The following is a 17,947-nucleotide window of genomic DNA, read 5'->3' on the forward strand; positions in this document are numbered from 1 at the left end:
GCCCAGAAACAAGACCAGAGGGAAGAGGTAAACATTGTACGGAGAAAGCCTACCTCAGCTGTTGTGAAACCTAACCAAAAGCAAAATGAAACCAAGAGGAAAGATCATAATCGTGGATCTAGCAATCAGAACAATCAAAAGAAGTAGAAACCACCCTCAGGAGAAACAGTACAATTTCTATGCAATAATTACAACAACTCTAGATATATGGCCAGGAACAATAGGAACAGGCATCGTCCTGCTGAGCAGACGAACTTTACAGAAAATTCGTTAACCATGATCACATAAATAAATGTGATCGGTGGTTCTGAAGGGTGGTGGATAGACACTGGCACTACGCGCCATGTCTGTCTTGACCTTAGTCTCTTTAAATCTTATACTAAAACTAAGGATAAAAACATACTATTAGATGATCACCATTTAACGAAAGTTGTTGCAATCGACGAAGTGAAGTTGAAATTTACCTCCAAGAAGACTCTTACTTTGAAGGAAGTCTTCCACACTCTAGAGATAAGAAAGAATCTGGTCTCCGGTAGTCTCCTCGACAAGGTCGGCTTCACTCAGACAATAGGGATAGATTTATATAGCCTTACTAAGAATAATGTATTATGCAACTAATGGCATGTTCAAATTAAATCTAGAATTAAATAAAATGAAATCTTTTATTTATATGTTGTGTTCATTTAATGTTTGGCATGCTAGATTTTGCCATGTTAATGAATGATTAATTAGTAACGTGATTAGGTTGGAAATGATTCCGAAGTTATCTGTGAATGAATTTGATAAATCTAAATATTGTCGTCAGGCTAAAATAACTAAGACTTTGTATAAATTTTGTATTTAGGGAATTTGAGCCTCTAGATTTAATTCATTCTGACTTGTATAAATTCGCTGGTATCTTGACTAGGAATAGTAAACGATACTTTATTATTTTTATTGATGACTGTTCGAATTTCATGTTCATATACTTGTTGAAAAATAAAAGTTATGCTTTTGATGCCATTCATCTCTGCCACGTTGAAGTAGTCCATTATGTTGAGAACATGTTCTCTAATAGATTCCCCTTCTTCCATATGGGCATTGAAGATATGTTTAAGAGCGTCATGCCTGAGTTGTGTAGACATTTGTTCGAACATCCCCACAAGGACTCCATGATCTCACGGGCAGTAATCATAGGCTCATGCTTATTGGCCAAGACTTCTGAAAGGCTTGCCAAGATATATGCTCGGGCCTTCTCGTTTGCTCGTGTCCATCACTCGTATGCTTCTCGAACTTTTTTAGTAGCATTTGGAGCAGGAATAGGAGGACAATCCTCCATAAGGACAAAATAAAGGTCATCAATGATTAAAATCGTGTTGATTGTGTTTTTTCAGGTGGTATAATTTTCGCCCGTAAGTTTGTCAGCTGCGATTAAATTTAAAGTGGCGGAAGTCATGATTAATAAATTGTTGAAACCATACAAATGATTTATATTAGTATACTATGAATTAACCCATTTGGAAATACCAATCAAATTTAGAAAAATAATCTAATGCACCCTAATTGACATCTATTTTTCAATAATGTCGGAAAAAAGTCATTGTAGGTTGATTAGGTGCCTCTTCACTGAAATGAGACTATCTCATCCAATGGATAGAACAACTTCTTTTTACTGTAACTATCAATCACCATTGTTCGGTCCAAAAATTGTTAAACTCGTTTAACATTTCTTGTAAGTGTAACCTCTCATTTTAAATTCTAGACTTTCACCCCAATGAGCCAACCGTAGAGAAAAATCGATTGAGGCAAAAACTAAAATAATCCTATCCATTTTTGGAGTTTGAGGTAAAGAAACATGAAAATGTCATCCGTAGGGAGACACAAGCAAAAGTGCCTCGAAGCCAAGCATGAAACTTTACTACAAACTAATGAGAGAGACCGTGGGATATGTTGACACATGTCCCTCTCTCACTTACTATAAACACTCTCTCCATTCACTTTGATATTGACCTATACAAACACCATCTATAGGGGGACACAAGCAATGGTGTCTCGAGGTCGAGAATAGATCTCACGGTATAAACTTTTAGAGAGAAACGTGAAAGGTTAAAATAAAGTATCATGTACACCATTCCCTCCCACTGAGTGTTTATACCTAGGGTTATTTAACTTAGAAAAATCTGGCTACTGATTTTTAACTAAGTGTTTTGTTTAATTTGCCCAAAAGTAACACTTACTTTGGATAGTTAAACAACTTTGATTAATGTTTATTTTAATAAACATTAATCAACAACCATTGCATGCGTAACAAAACTATCTAATCCATCTTTCTAGGTAAGTTCACAGGTAAAGGTGTTATGTTTCCGTCAACTTAAATACCCCAGCTTAGACAAAACTAACTTTAGACAAAAGAGCCCTTATAGATACATTTATTATAAATTTAATCTTTTAATTCGGAATCAATTTAATCCTATTAAACTTATTAAAAAAATTAAACTTAATTTCTAATCTTATTAGAAAAGTGATCTTAGGTCTATATGAATCATATTTTGAAACTATTTTAAAAAATGATTTTAACCTAAGATTTGCATGCAATTCTGAATTATTAATTTTAATTTCTAATTTCGTTTAATTATAACTTTTATAAACAAATAATATAAATTAAAATCATACAATTGCATTCATTGACATACTTAATAAATTAAACAATTATAAATTACCTAAAGTAATGTCATGCTTCATGCAATTCCATTTCATTACTAACTATATATAACATTTAATAAGGTAATGAGGTAATGAAATATTTAAGGTAATGAAATATTTAATAGCATTCTTCCATACATACATAAAACTATATATTACAACATTTATAATATAATTGATGCATAGCAATGTTATTAATGCATGCAAACATATAGTATAACACATGTATTATGTGATGCATGAGCATGCTATAATAATTAAATCATGTAACAATATATATTATAACATTTATAATATAAATGATGCATGAAATTAAATACATAATCTATAGTGGGATTTTATACTATATGACATACATTATGACATATATATATATTAATTTATCACTTATATTAATTTAATTAATCAAAGTAACTATTTATTACATTAAAGAAAGTCAACCGGTTCAAAACAAGTGAACCAGGCCTTGAATCGCTTGAATCGAACCGCCCAGCCTCCGAACAAGACCCAAACTGCTCGAACTGACCGAACCGCAAGTGAACCAAATGGATCAAGAACTGAATCGGTCGATAACCGGTTTGTTATTTCCGTCTCGGAGCATTGCAACACTGGGACACAAATCGTTCGTCCTTATCGCAGTGTTGCAATGCTAGGGCACAGCATTGCAACGCTGCAGTATAGACAACACTGTACAGCTGCAAACTTCCTAGAAATTCCTTTGATTTTGGCCCCATCTTCTCCAGATTTCGACCAGAACAATCACGAACGACTTAAAACAATAAAATAAAGACTCAATCGTAAAAAATTATGCCCAAAATAGGGGCCCGAATGCAAACCCACCAAAATTTTGTAAAATTAATTTGGAAAAATTTGGAAAAATTTGGGCAAAAAACTTGGCTCTGATACCAATTGAAGGAATCGGTGAAGGTCCTTGAGCGGTAATGGGGATCAGACCCAAATCTCAATTTTTACATAATTCTCATTTTTACAGAAAATGTACAGAACAATATGCAACCAATTAAATTTTTACAGCATGCTAAAATAAATTAGACAATAGAGAAAAGTGATAAGAATTACTAATCTTTGAAGAAATTTTCTTCTCGTAAGATTTTTCTTCTGCAAAATGGCTACGAATTTAAAACCCTAATGTTGACATCACCACTCAGAAACTCATGTATTCTATGGGATGAGAATCCAAGGAGTTTATGGGCTCTTGATTTTTGGAAGAAGATGGGAATTGAGAGGAGAAGAGAGATTGAAAAGGCTCTGGGAATTTTTTTTACAACAGTTTTGAGTTCCTCTCCCTGTCAAAATGAAGAAGAAGATATCCCAAAAGCAACCACCCACGCAATTTGTAGGTTGAGAGAATAGGGGAGGGAAGTCATTTCCCTCCCTTAATTTCAAAATTAAAAAAGTAAATTTCATTTTAATTAATTTTAATATAGGACCATTTTTAAATATAGAAAAATAAAACAAAATATTTACAAAATATAGCAAAATTTTAAAACTATCAATGATAGACGTTGGTAGACACTGATAGACTTCTAGTCTATCAGTGTCTATCAGCATCTATCATTGATAGTTCTAAAATTTTGCTATATCTTGTAAATATTTTCAACAGTTTACCATTTGAAATAATTTTTCTTTAATTAATATATATATATATATATAAAATAACCAACTTACTATATATGTGTGTGTATATATATGTATATATACGTATATAACTATATTTATATCATATATAACATATAACATATGGTTTAATATTGTATCACATGCAATATAACATATAGTTTTAATTCTCTCAACAACGATATTTAATATAAATCCTATTTATATTAAGTTTAATTACATAAATTCAATTCATATAATTAATATTTGAATCATATTCAAATATTTACCTCTCAAATAAACTTAATATTAGAATATATCAAATATATTATAGTAATTATATCATATATAATTGAATTAAATTAATTATATCACATATAATTAATTCCCCCAATTAATTTGAACAGTTCAAGTTAATCTAAAATTAATTCTTATTTAATCTCCGTTGAGCTACAGATGGGACCTCATGAACCTGTAGCTTAAAGTTCCAATGGTACTTGCATAATTAATTAAACTCTTTTAGTTATATTATTCAACATCCATTAACTGTCAGACAATCCACTAAAGGCTGAAAGTTGCACTCTTCGCACTATAAATATATTTTTGTGTCCATTGGATATAACCAATCAACAGTGCGATGACTCTTCACAAATTGTTCGTAAGTACAGCTAGGCCAAAATTACTGTTTTTCCCCTATAGTTACATATAACTTTTTAAGTACCACTAATCTCTCTAATGAATAATAAGTCATAGTCCAACTATAACCGAACCCCTCTCGGGCTAGGAGAGGGTGTGGCGCCACATTGTTCAAGCCCTAGAATCAGCCTTTAATAGAGCAATTTATCTATTTATCCCGACCTAGGGGAAGGAATGAATTCCATCATGTGTAGTTGTGTTCCCAGCTCCCCAGTCAGACGGATCCCGAAAATGGTAGGCTTGTTGAGTCAGTGATCTGGCCACTCTCGCCCATACAAATCAAAGGATCGTCCTTATAGGCAAGAGTTCACAACTCACTAAGGATTCAAGTCATGTCACCTATGGTCATCCTGGTGAAATGTAAATCTCTATTATAAACAACGTTATATAATGAGACTAATCATTTCATGTTCCGGTCTTATAAAAACTCTTTTGTATAGAATACCCCCATTCACATATTTCCATATGAATGAACAGAATCAGATCATTTTGTAGCACTTTACAACAATTGTAACATCTATAAAGTGGGTTATACTCGTAGTGTCACCAGGATAAGGTATCCAACCTTATCCATCTACTACAAACCATTTAGGTTATCACTTAAACATGATCCATCTATATGTCTCTACATACATGTTTAAGCTGCAGATGATAACCTTGGATGTTAGTTTATTGATTTGTGGATTTAATGCTACTAAATGTCAAATAAAACATCTGATATTTTATTAAATAAATAAAATATGTGTACAATACAATTACAAATTACAAGACCTTACAAGATTTAGGGCATCAACCCCAACAACTTGCACGTTATAAGTGATGTGAAATTCTTATTGAGCGCAAACTTTGATATGAAAGACTTAGAAGAAGTAGATATAATCTTACGCATAAAAGTAACTTAGTCTGAAAAGGGAATTTCTTTGGACCAATCTTATCATATAGAAAAAAATTTGAAGAAATATAATTATTTTGAATGTAAACCAGCATGTACTTCTTGTAACCTAGCTAGTGTTAAGTTATTCAAGGACACTGGTGACAGTGTGTTAATCAATCTGAGTATGTGAGCATCATATGCAATTTTAGATATGCTGCTGAATGCACTAGGCCTGATATAGCTTATGTTGTAGGATTACTTTGTAGGTTTACAAGTAGACCTAGTATAAAGTATTGGAATGTTATAGAAATGGTTATGAGGTACTTGAAGAAAATACAAAACTTAGGATTACACTATGAAAAGTTTTCTGCTGTCTTGGAAGGGTTTAGCAATGCTTACTAGAACTCCCTCTTAGGTGATTCAACAACTATTACTGGCTGCATTTTCAATATAGCAGGCGGAGCTATTTCTTGGAAGTCCAAGAAACAGACTATCTTACCCAATATACGATGAAGTCCGAAATGATGGCACTAGCAATAGCTAGTAAGAAGTAGGTTGGTTTAGAAGTTTGCTATAAGAGATGCTCCTATGGAAAAAGTTGGTACTAGCCATATTGATCCATTGTGATAGTACTGTAGCAATTTCAAAAGTTTAGAACTATTATTACAACGAAAAGAGTTGACAAATATGTTGTAAGCATAGTACCATTAGAGAGTTCCTCACTACTGGTGTAGTTAGAGTGGATTACATAAGGACTGATGTAAACTTGGAAAATCCTTTGATGAAAGGACTGGCCGGAGAGAAGGTTTTCAAAACCTCAAAAAGGGTGGGACTCACGCCTACAGAAAGATGAATCACTGTGAGGAAAGCTCAACTTGTAGACTGGAGATCCCAAGAAACAGGTTCAACAGGTAATAACTGATCACAAGTGATATGAAATGAATCATGCTAAAACGAATACAGAGTTCCCTTCCTATGGCTTAGAATCTGAGCATGATATCGTGAAGCGTAAGAAAAGTTGAACTTAGTTCTTAATGAGATCTATACTTGATGTCAAGTAGGATACATAGCTATAAGAGTACTCTAGATAGACTCACCCATGTGAATGTGGAAGTGGGGGCCGCTTCCTATGAAGTTTTAGGAAAACTCTCTAGACTGTTCACTAAACTGGGATACACGTGCTAGGCCTTAAAGCACGGACTTTCAAACTACGCCCTACTGACGTTTTATGTGAGATGTTGTTAGAGATAGAATTCAAAATCAAAAGTTATTTTAATATACCTTGAATCATCTACACTACATAAAGGTTCAAGCAATAAGACATTTTTGCTTATGCGCAATATTTTACAGACTGATTTTGCTCGATGAAAAATATTTTTCTTATGTTTTTAAATTGTCAAGTGGGGGATTGTTTGTGAAAATTTAATTTTTAATGAAAAAAAGACCTTTTGAGAACCCACATTACTAAGTTTAAGAAGTGGAATCTCCTTTATAAATTACCACCTTAAGTTGTGGGTTTGGGCCCCAAGAGGTACCCAAGTTTTAGAGGAGATGAGGAGCTGCAAAGGTAGGTATGGTGGATATCCCACACGTGCGCCACTATCGCCGTCCGTCCAGTCGGGCATGGCGCCCCCATGTTTGTGGAATTATTTTTATTTAAAAATAATACAAATTTTTTTTGACATTATTATTTATTTATTTACTTTTATCTATATTTTTATTTGAAAATAAACAATAAAAGAAAAAAATTCTCTAGTCTTCTCGCACGCGCTTCTTACGTGTGGTCCTCACGCACGTTCCAGGATTGTGTGCACTCCTCTCCTTATTCGTTTAACATTACCATTGGCCTTCAAGACCTATAAATCGTGCGAGATTTCATCGGGTTTACACAACAACAAAAATTATTCACAGTCTCTTCTTTTCTCCCATTTCTTCTTCCTTTACAACACTCAGTTTTCTGAGCATATCAGTCTTAAAGGGTGTGAGTTTTACGATCGGTTCTAGTGTAGTTCCATTCGAGACAATTTTATTTGGGTTGTTTTAGAAGGAAATCATACATGAGGATTTCCATGAGCAGCGGAATGATCGTTTCAAATTTCATTCGAAACTAAACACTAAAAATTACAATCAAGAAATGGAAATTTATAGGACATGCATAATACGCAATTGTAGCATGCTTAACAATGAGATCAAAGGATAACAAATACATACCTTAAAAGACTCATGCTTCAAATTCCCTCGATCATGAGCGCTCGTTCAGTCTCCAAGACAGCAACTCATGAACACTCGAACACAACACAGCATGATCAACAATAACCACCACACGAACACAGCGAACACACAATGAACGGCCTCTAATACCTCGTACTCAGTCGAATTAAGTGAGGACACCACCACAATGGCTACCATGGTATTCTCTGTATGAGAATCCAGAAGTGTGGCCTCTGTGTGAACTTAGTTAGAGGAAGAGACCGGAGGAATAACAATCGTGCAGACGATTGAGCAAGTGGGAGATGAAAAGATTCTATCGTGTAGACAAATGCTCAATCTTGTAGAAGAAGGCAAGCTATCGTATAGAAAATGCTCTGCAATCGTTTAACTACGACCAGCTGACTGAACTATCATATAGTGTCACTCCACAATCGTTTATTCTCTCTTTCAGCTATCGTTTAGTGAATCCAATTCACTTGACAGCAAACCGTGAGTTCCTTTTCGAGAATAGAAACTCTTAGCAACTCTTCTAAATTTAGGAAAACATTTTTTCTTTTATCTCACGGTTACCATAAAACCATCAATAACCTCCCACTCAATTGGTTATTAGAGAAAAAGAGATAATTATCCAATAATTAATATTATTATAAATATATATGATAACCAACTTACCATATTATATTTATAACCTATAGTTTTAATGAAAAATATAAACCATAGCTCTTTTTCTATTTTATGGTACTTAATGTAAGTCTCGTTTACATTAATCCCCCACTTGATGTATCTCATACATCACACTGGTCATATCATATATAATCGAATTTCCTCTTGTCAATTTGAATATTTCAAATCAATACCAAGAATTGATTCTCAACTTGAATCCATTGAACTATCAAGGGGACCTTATGGACCTGTAGTTTAAAGCTCCAATGGTACGTGAATAACTTACTAAACTCTTTAGCCACGAGATCCACCATCCATTAACTGCCAGGCACTCCACTAAAGATCGTCAGCTGCACTCTCCTTACTATAGATATATTTTGTGTCCATATCAACCAATCAACAGTGTGATAACCCTTCACAGATCGCTCGTAAGTACAGCTAGGCCAATAACCGTTATACCCCTATAGTTACATCTAACTTCTTAAGTACTACTGATCTCTCTAATGAACATAAGTCATAGTCCTACTATGACTAAGTCCTTTTTTCCAAAGAGAAGTTGTGGCCACTATGTTCAAGATACAAAATCAGCCCTTAAGAGAGCAATCTATCTACTTACCCCTGCTTTGGGGAAGGAGTGAATTCTATCTTGTGTAACTGAATTTCCAGCTCCCAAATCAAACAATTCCCCAAAAAGGTAAGCATGTTGAGTTGACAATCTGGCCACTCTCACCCATACTAATCAAAGGACCGCACTCAAAAGTGAGAGTTCCCAAAACACTCAGAATTGAGGTCATGTAACCTATGGTCGTTTAGGTGGATATAAGTCTTAAGTATCAACGACGTTATATAAAGAGACTAATCATCTCGTGATCTGGTCTTATACAAACTTTTTGTATAGGACACCCCCGCTCGCATATCTCCACATGAATGGTCAGGATCAACCACATGTAGTAGTTCACAACACTTTCAAACCTCTACAAAGCGGGTCGTATTCGTAGTATCACCGGGATCAGGTATCCCTCCTTAATCCTTATACTACGGACCTTTTTAGCTAATCACTTAAGGCATGATCCACTTGTATATCTCATATACATGCTTAAGTTTACATATAATAACCATGGAGATTTGTTTATTAGATATGAGTAAATGTCAAATAAAATAACTCTTATTTTATTCATAACAATGTGTACAGTTTATAAACTACGAGACTCTGGGAGAATTAGGACATCAATCCCAACAGTTTTATCCTAGGGACGACGTGACCATTGTTGAACTACTTGCACAAGGGGCAAAACCACAAAACGTCTTAAAGAGAACGAGCTCCGCAACTCAGCCTGTAATTATTTTCTATTTTGCAAGTTCAATGCCGACGTCCGACGACGTTTGATCGTACTTGTTTTCATTTATGTTTCTATATAGGATTATTTGATAATTATTTTTGTTTTCTAATTTTATGTTTTTCAAGATTATGCTTACTTCCGCTAAATTTCCAGTGTTTTTACACAATTTTTCAATCAGAGGTGATTTATTGGCCATATTAAAAAAAGCGAAACAAATTTGTAGAAACAATTGTTCTGGTTTTACAAAATTTTGCTTAGATTTTTCAAAAAAATATTTTTAAAAATTCAAGACAACAAGAAACACATAAATGAGAGTATTATTTATAAATTTAAATAGAAAACAAATATTAGGGATAGAATATTAATTTTTTTTTTTTAAAAAAAAAAAGACTTAATAATGCGTCTTTAAAAATATGAAAAATTATTCTACTGATTTCTATGGTTGTGTGAGTTGAAATCAAGATGTAGCTGCATCTCAATGAACATACTAGGGTGATATTAAAAATTCATTTTTTTTTATTTTCAAAAATAGAAAAATAAGGAAAATTACTTACACAAAATAATAAAAATTTTGTTTTTTTTATATATATTGTTCGTTAGAGGGTTCCTATTCAAATTATTAACTATTGATATCTAATTTTGTAGTACTATCAACTTCCAGGCTATTTATTTTGTAAAAGGAGAGATCGAGGAAGCTTGTTTTTTTTTATTTTTTTATTTTTGTAATATTATCATTATTATTTTTCCAACTTATTTGCATGTGTTTTGGTTTGATACAGCAAGAACCCAATTGTGCGATGGAATAATAATAAAAAAAGTATTTTTCAAAAAAAAAAAAAGAAAAGAAAAGAAAAAAGGGAAAAGTGGGTACGGCCAGTTGTTTAAAGGGGACCAAATGGAACATCGTCTACGGAAATGAAAACGACATTTCCTTTTGAAATATGGTAACCCTTTTTTTTTTTTTGGTGGCGGCGGTGGAGTCTTTTCTAGTTTTTCTGTTATTTTTTTAATTCCGTTATCAAACCGAGATCTAATTTTTTTTTTTAAGAAAAAAGGGAAATTCATTCAAACAGCACGAGGAGAAAGAAATGTACAAAATTTCCAATTTGATGAAAAAAGAAAACGACTGGAAACAGGATTTGGCAAAAAGCCGAAAGGGATATATAATATAATGTGATGTTAAATGGAATAGTGTGTGGGAATTTCACTATAATTTCGACACTATATGTGTACGTAACATCTTCTTTATCTTTCTATGTTTAGATAAAGAGACTGTAATATTGTCAAGTGGATCAAGGAACAATGAATCAATGTGAATATAATCTCTCTTCTTTCGTTGGCTTTTGTCGGGCTAAAACAAAGTATAGAACTTGTGGAGTCGAGAAGATAACATCGAGCATATAACACCAAACCACATAGTGTTGAAATGTTGGTATAATTTTTAGTTTTTCTCTAATCCATTAACTTAAATTCTTAGGTCAATTAGTCCCGAGTTTGGACCCTTATAAGGTCATTTCAATATTGAATTTTACAATATTTCAATCTACCACGTGAAATGTTAAGAGTGTTGATATAATATTAAATTAAATAAAAAATTGTAATATAATGTATAACTTTAGAAAAATGAATTAAAAAATACCTCCTTTTACGTGCAAGAACAATTACCAAAATCCTTCAAACTTTATCGTGATTGCATACTCGATACAGAAGTGTTGGTACCACTCTTAATACTTTTTTATAAGCCTATGAAAATATTTATATATATATATATATACTTCAACCACTTGTAAAACTTTTTTTTTTTTTTTTTTTTTTGAGAACCACCACTTGTATAACTTTTAATATAGGAGAAAAGAAAAAGGTAATTTTTTGACAAGTTATTCCAAGAGATTTTTCCGTTCCCTACTTTCTATATTACTTTTTTGTTATCTACCAACTTTATTGTTTTTCTGTGGAAGGTACTTAATATATATTGTCTTTTCTTTCTTTGAACAAGTTATGAAAGGAGATGGAGATCAATAGAAAGTATCGAGATATTTCAATTACGTTGACATATCATCACACCTCATAAAAAACGATACATTAATCAAAAAGAAAATGATGAACGTGACGAAATGGAAAGAAAAATTATAAAGGAAGCTAGAAGAAAGTCATCCAAACATCGTATTTTTTTTTTTCTTATGTCCACCAAAGAAGTGAAAAATATCTGGTAATGATGTCTTCTTTGTTTCTAGGTGTGGAAAAAGAAAATATAAAATTGTGAAAGAAGAAAAAATTAGGAGAAGAAAAAATATGGCCACGTTTATTAGCATGGAGAGCCAATATTCAATGGCAGATGATGTCTTCTTTGTTTCTATATGTGGAAAAAGAAAAGAATGAAGAAAATACATATACCATATAATATCTATTGATATATGGATTCGTATAAACATAAATGGTAGGATTTGAAATTAATATTAAGGATTAATTAATATCTTCAATATCTTTTCTAAATATTCAGGTCTCTAATTTTAGTTTAGGAATAAAAAACATTTAATTTAAATAAATTTTATTAATTTTTTGGACCATATTGATTATTATTTAATCAATCTTGGTATATAGCCACCTAGAGGCGAAGAAACACATTTCGCAAAAAGACTTGAGGAAAAATCTTTACTTCTCTAAATAGTTTCACTCATTTTTTTAAAAGATAAAAACTATATAATTGTTCTAATTTACCCCATTAAGCCATGTTAATTTGGATTTAAAAGGGAGATGAATGGATGGCCATCTTGATGAATATGAGAATATGTCAAGAAGAAGAAGTTGATGTGGATAATTGCTACATGAATTGGATAGTTTGAAAATACATGACATATACTAGTAAAAGAGGCAAAATGTCCTTGTTGGTATTGATAACCTTTTCACAAATTTGGAAAGAGTTTATTTTATTTATCTTCATGAATGTGTAATATAAATCTAGTAAAATGGGTAAAGTTAGGGTACTAATAAACTGGTCTCTTAACTAAAGTAGAAAAAATGACAAGGAAGTGGCATTGTAAAAGAAGTAAAAACTTAAATGTTGTGTGTGGAATGCACCTACCTATGTACAATCTAGACAGTTGTCAAATAAAAATTTATCATGCGAGAAATATTTTTTTCAAAAATAATGATTTTAGGGGAAAAAAAAGATGCTTAGGATTAGGTATAGTTTAGGTTTCACTTAATTATTGTCCTTATAAAAATATGAGCAAGCTCATAGATCAAATGAAAATAAACATCTTCATATTTAATGTCTTTTTTAAAATCCCAAATTTCAAGAGAGGGGAATGGAAGAGATTGAGTTTTTTCGCAATATATTGTGGGACTTTAAGCACTAAAGAACATAAATCTCAACGAGAGTAACTCAATAATTTTTATAGTTTTTATAGCATGTATGATGTGAAGAACTCTATGTTTTATACATGCTATAAAAACTATTGATAATCCAAGAAATATGATTTAAAACGCAATATATGATAATCAGCATACAATAATTGAATTTTTTTTCAAACTAACAAAATAAGTGTGAGCGTTCTCAAATAACAACTCAAAAGACGTATAATCATGTAACGAAAACAACAAACAAAGAGGACAGAAGATGGAAACGAGAAACAAATACTAGACAAAGGATCAAATGCTTCAAATTGAGTTTGATATTTCATGAAGGGTAAATAATACAACTATTTATACGCAATAAAACTAACCATAAATGCAGTAACCTTAAGTCATTATGCTATCATCCTCCTATTTATAAGGAGACACTACTTTTAACTTAAACCACTAACATAAATTAAAAATAAAACTAATATAATTACTTGCAAACTCCATTTGCACTAATTCTTGACAAACCATTGGGATACCATAAAACATGGCTTGGAATGTCATATGTATTACAAATCACCAATCATAACTTGATAAACCTAGATGAGAACAAGGGGAATCAACAACACCTCATTGTAAGACAAAAGGGTATCGATAGATACCCTTCTAAAACGAGTAAAGAACTCCAATTATGTATTCAGAAGCCAGAAATTATACAAAAAAAAATAAACACAATTAAGAAATCTCAAGTTCTCAAAATTATTTTAACTAGATTCACCAAATGAGTCGATATATAAAATTAACAATACAATTGAATAATAAAATGGGGAATGACATATGATACACACTCCTTTAATAAAACCAAAAGTAAAGTTCATCATACCATTTTTAAACACAAAGACCCATTGTCATATGAACCCTAATATCTCTCAACATTCGACACACTTTTTTTCTAAGTTACGGACCATCGTTCTTAGGTGGTTGAGTCTAGCTGTAAAGGGTTCAAAAGGAGTCAAGTTTTGCTCAAAAAGTCCAAAATGGCTACTCCTTAAACTAAAAGTACACCGCATGCAACACCTTTTTTGTCACTCCCCAACATTCCCCCCCTTTTCCTCAATTTCTATAAAAACCCATTCACAAACCTTCAACATTTCATCAAATTACTGATCTGTGAAGATGGATCATCAAAATGAAATAAAAAAAGCATCCATTTTCCTTCAACTCTTAGCCAAATTTCATGCTGGTTACTTCAGAATCAGCATGTCCCTTTGTGGGCAAGCCTTGTTATGGAAGATCCTCAAACAACCAATTCAAAATGAAAATTCTCTTAGAAAAATCCTTCGCTTGCTACCCAATACAGCTTTCTTGTTGTTATGGTCAATAACTCTGTTCATTTTAGCTTCCCTTTCTTTGATTTACATTCTAAGATGTTTCTTCCATTTCAAATTGGTTAAATCAGAGTTTTTACATAGAGTGGGTGTAAATTACCTCTTTGCACCATGGATTTCATGGCTTCTTTTACTTCAATCTTCACCATTTAAATCTCTAATTCCCAATCAAATTCTCATGTGGGCATTTGTTATTCCAATAGTTGTACTGGATGTGAAAATTTATGGTCAATGGTTCACAAAAGGGAAGAGATTTTTGTCCACTGTAGCAAACCCCACTAGCCAACTTTCAGTGATCGGAAACTTGGCTGGAGCTCGGGCGGCGGCGGTGATGGGGTGGAGGGAAAGTGCACTCTGTATGTTCTCTCTTGGAATGGCACATTATTTGGTACTTTTTGTGACACTTTATCAAAGATTATCAGGAAGCGATAGCCTTCCAGCCACTTTGAGGCCAGTTTTCTTCTTGTTCTTTGCAGCTCCAAGTATGGCAAGCTTAGCTTGGAGTTCCATTAATGGAGGATTTGATGCATTTTCAAAAATGCTGTTTTTTCTCTCTGTTTTTCTGTTTGTGTCACTTGTTTCAAGGCCAGGGCTTTTTAGAAAATCTATGAGGAAATTCAGTGTGGCATGGTGGGCCTATTCTTTCCCTCTCTCGGTTCTTGCTTTGGCTTGCAATGAATATGCTAAAGAAGTTGAAGCTGAAGCTGCGCATGTTTTTGCTCTTCTTTTGGCTCTTCTCTCTGTTTTGGTGTGTCTGTTTTTGATGATTGTTACAGTTTTAAGGAGTAATTCATTGATTCCGGTGACCTCGCCGGAGATCAGTTCCGACAGTAGCAGTGCCGAGCCATGAGGGATTCGAATTTTTTACCTCTTCATCGGGAATATATGCATGATGTAATCTTATTCGTTGATATCTTTGTTGTTGTATAATCACTTAAATTTACCGTATATTGATGATATACAAAACAATACTTACCCACTGTTGGGGCAATGAAAATTCCATTATATTGGTCATTTGGATATACTTTTATTGACTCTTTTTTTTTTTTTCCTCTCACCAAGGATTTAAAAGTTTTGACTTTGATAAAAAGGAGTAGATGCTTTAATCGACACTTTATATTATGAATAATTACTTTTTGATCTTTAAACTTTTAACCTTATACATTGATTTCAATTTTTTTTATTTCAAAATATTATAATTTTATCTTTTAATTTTGATTTTGATTTTTTTTTTCAACTCAATTCCTATATTTCGGTTGAGTTTTCCCTAAATATTTCTAAAGTTTATTAATTAACTTAAGAATTAAAAAGTTTATAATTTATTAAGTTTTGTTATTTTTTCATTACTATTAAAGTTAATTTTAAAACTCCACTTCATAATTATTTTAAATTAATTAATAGACTTTAACCTTATGACTGAAGTGAGTATTAGAAGGAAAATCAAGGTTAAAAGTGAAAAATTTTGAAACTTTGGTATCAAATTGAAACAAAACTCAAATCTCAATGGTAAAATTGTAACTTTGAAACCTAGGGACTAAAATGAAATCAAATCATAACTTACAAACTAAAAGTGTAATATTGTGAAACATAGGGATCAAATGAAAGCAAAATTCAAAACCTAGGAATCAGGAAAAGCTTTTTAATGTTGGAATGTCTTGAATCTATTATTTGACACTTTTGAATCCTTGAATCTGTTAGACTCGTTAACACTAAAGACACCATTTATTTTGTAATTTATAATATTATCTCTAATAAAATTGTTTTTCTTTTGCCTCGTGGACATAGCTAACACTGTTAAACCACGTAAATTTGTGTTGATTCTCTATTCTTTTTACTTTTTTTGTATTCCTTAATTTTCAAAATTATAACTAGTTTCTAAACTTTGAAATTTGTGTTTGTTTGGTTCCCGAAGAATTAAAAATGTCTAATAAGATCTAAAACTTTCAACTTTAGTTTAGTAGGTTTCTAAGAATTCAAAATTTTTAATTAGTAATTGGTCTATTAAATATAGATTTGAATATTAAATCTAATGAAATTTTAGAGAAGAATAAGGAGAAGAAATGATTTATTCTTAATCATCTAACTAGAGATTTTGCTTTGAATAGCTAGAAATACAATTGGGATGGACTCAAGGATTAAAATATCCATCGATATATCCGTAAATTGGATGAGTCGATATAGATGTAAAAAATTAATCGATATCTTGGATGTTTTTTATAAATGTCTATAAAAAAAATCGTTCATTAATCGACATGAAGATATGCATTAATAATAAGATATGTAACCATGGTATCCATCATTTCTATCAATATATTGATATTTTCACGTAGGAATGTACATGAGTTAGGTTAGGTTGAGTTGAGGCTATTTTTTGGATCAAGCCAAAAATTCGGGTTGATTGGATTGATAAACCAAAAGTCCCGAATAAAGTCTCTAACCCAAGCCATAAAATTCGGGTTAGTTGGGTTGAGTTGTTGGCTTATAACTTATTTTTTCTTATTTATTTAAAATATGTACATTTATGTACAATACATGACTAACAACTGAAATCTCATAAAATTCAAATGTTAAAAATCAAATATTGATGATATTTATTACAAACTTTAAACAAATACAAACACAAACATCATAACAACTCTTAGAGAAATATATTAAAAATTCATAAATTTATTAACCCAAAGTAGTCAAATTTATATATATATATACTTTTATTAATATATATGCAATTCGAGTTGAGTTGATCAACCCAAATTTTTATTTAACCTATCCGAAACCTTGCTCAACCCAACAAAAATAGAAAAAATGCAACCCAATCCAACCCAAAAACAAAACTAACCCAACTCAACTATTATATTTTGAGTTGGATAGTATGGGTTATTTAGGTTGTCGTATTTTTCAAACATCCCTATTTTCATCAATATTTTCATGGATTCGACATCGACATGAGGGGTGCATCGACATTTCCATATATTGTAAAAAATTCCATGGAACACAAAAAAATAAACAACAAAATGCCATTATTTGAATATGATATAAATAATAAACATTTTAACTTGTTTAATAAAATGAAGAATATTATTTAATATTTTAACTTTTTTATATAAATTTTTCAGAAATATCCACAACTTTAGATATAT

At 31.8% G+C, this 17,947-nt stretch overlaps 1 protein-coding gene across 1 annotated transcript; it reads left to right on the plus strand.

The window, feature by feature from the left end:
• The first annotated feature begins 14,582 nt into the window (after nt 1-14,582).
• On the plus strand, nt 14,583-15,834 carry LOC120077360 (S-type anion channel SLAH1-like). The gene has a single exon (XM_039031245.2). The coding sequence runs from the start codon at nt 14,599-14,601 to the stop codon at nt 15,658-15,660; it is 1,062 nt and encodes a 353-aa protein (XP_038887173.2). The 5' UTR covers nt 14,583-14,598; the 3' UTR covers nt 15,661-15,834.
• Nucleotides 15,835-17,947: the final 2,113 nt, after the last annotated feature.

Source organism: Benincasa hispida, chromosome 5 (genome assembly GCF_027475165.1).
Source record: "Benincasa hispida cultivar pf3 chromosome 5, pf3_genome.v1.1, whole genome shotgun sequence".
NCBI classification, from domain to species: Eukaryota; Viridiplantae; Streptophyta; class Magnoliopsida; order Cucurbitales; family Cucurbitaceae; genus Benincasa; species Benincasa hispida.

Bases quoted from the DNA above. Each gene is read 5' to 3' on its own strand.
- LOC120077360 (XM_039031245.2), top strand. From the start codon at position 14,599: ATGGATCATCAAAATGAAATAAAAAAAGCATCCATTTTCCTTCAACTC.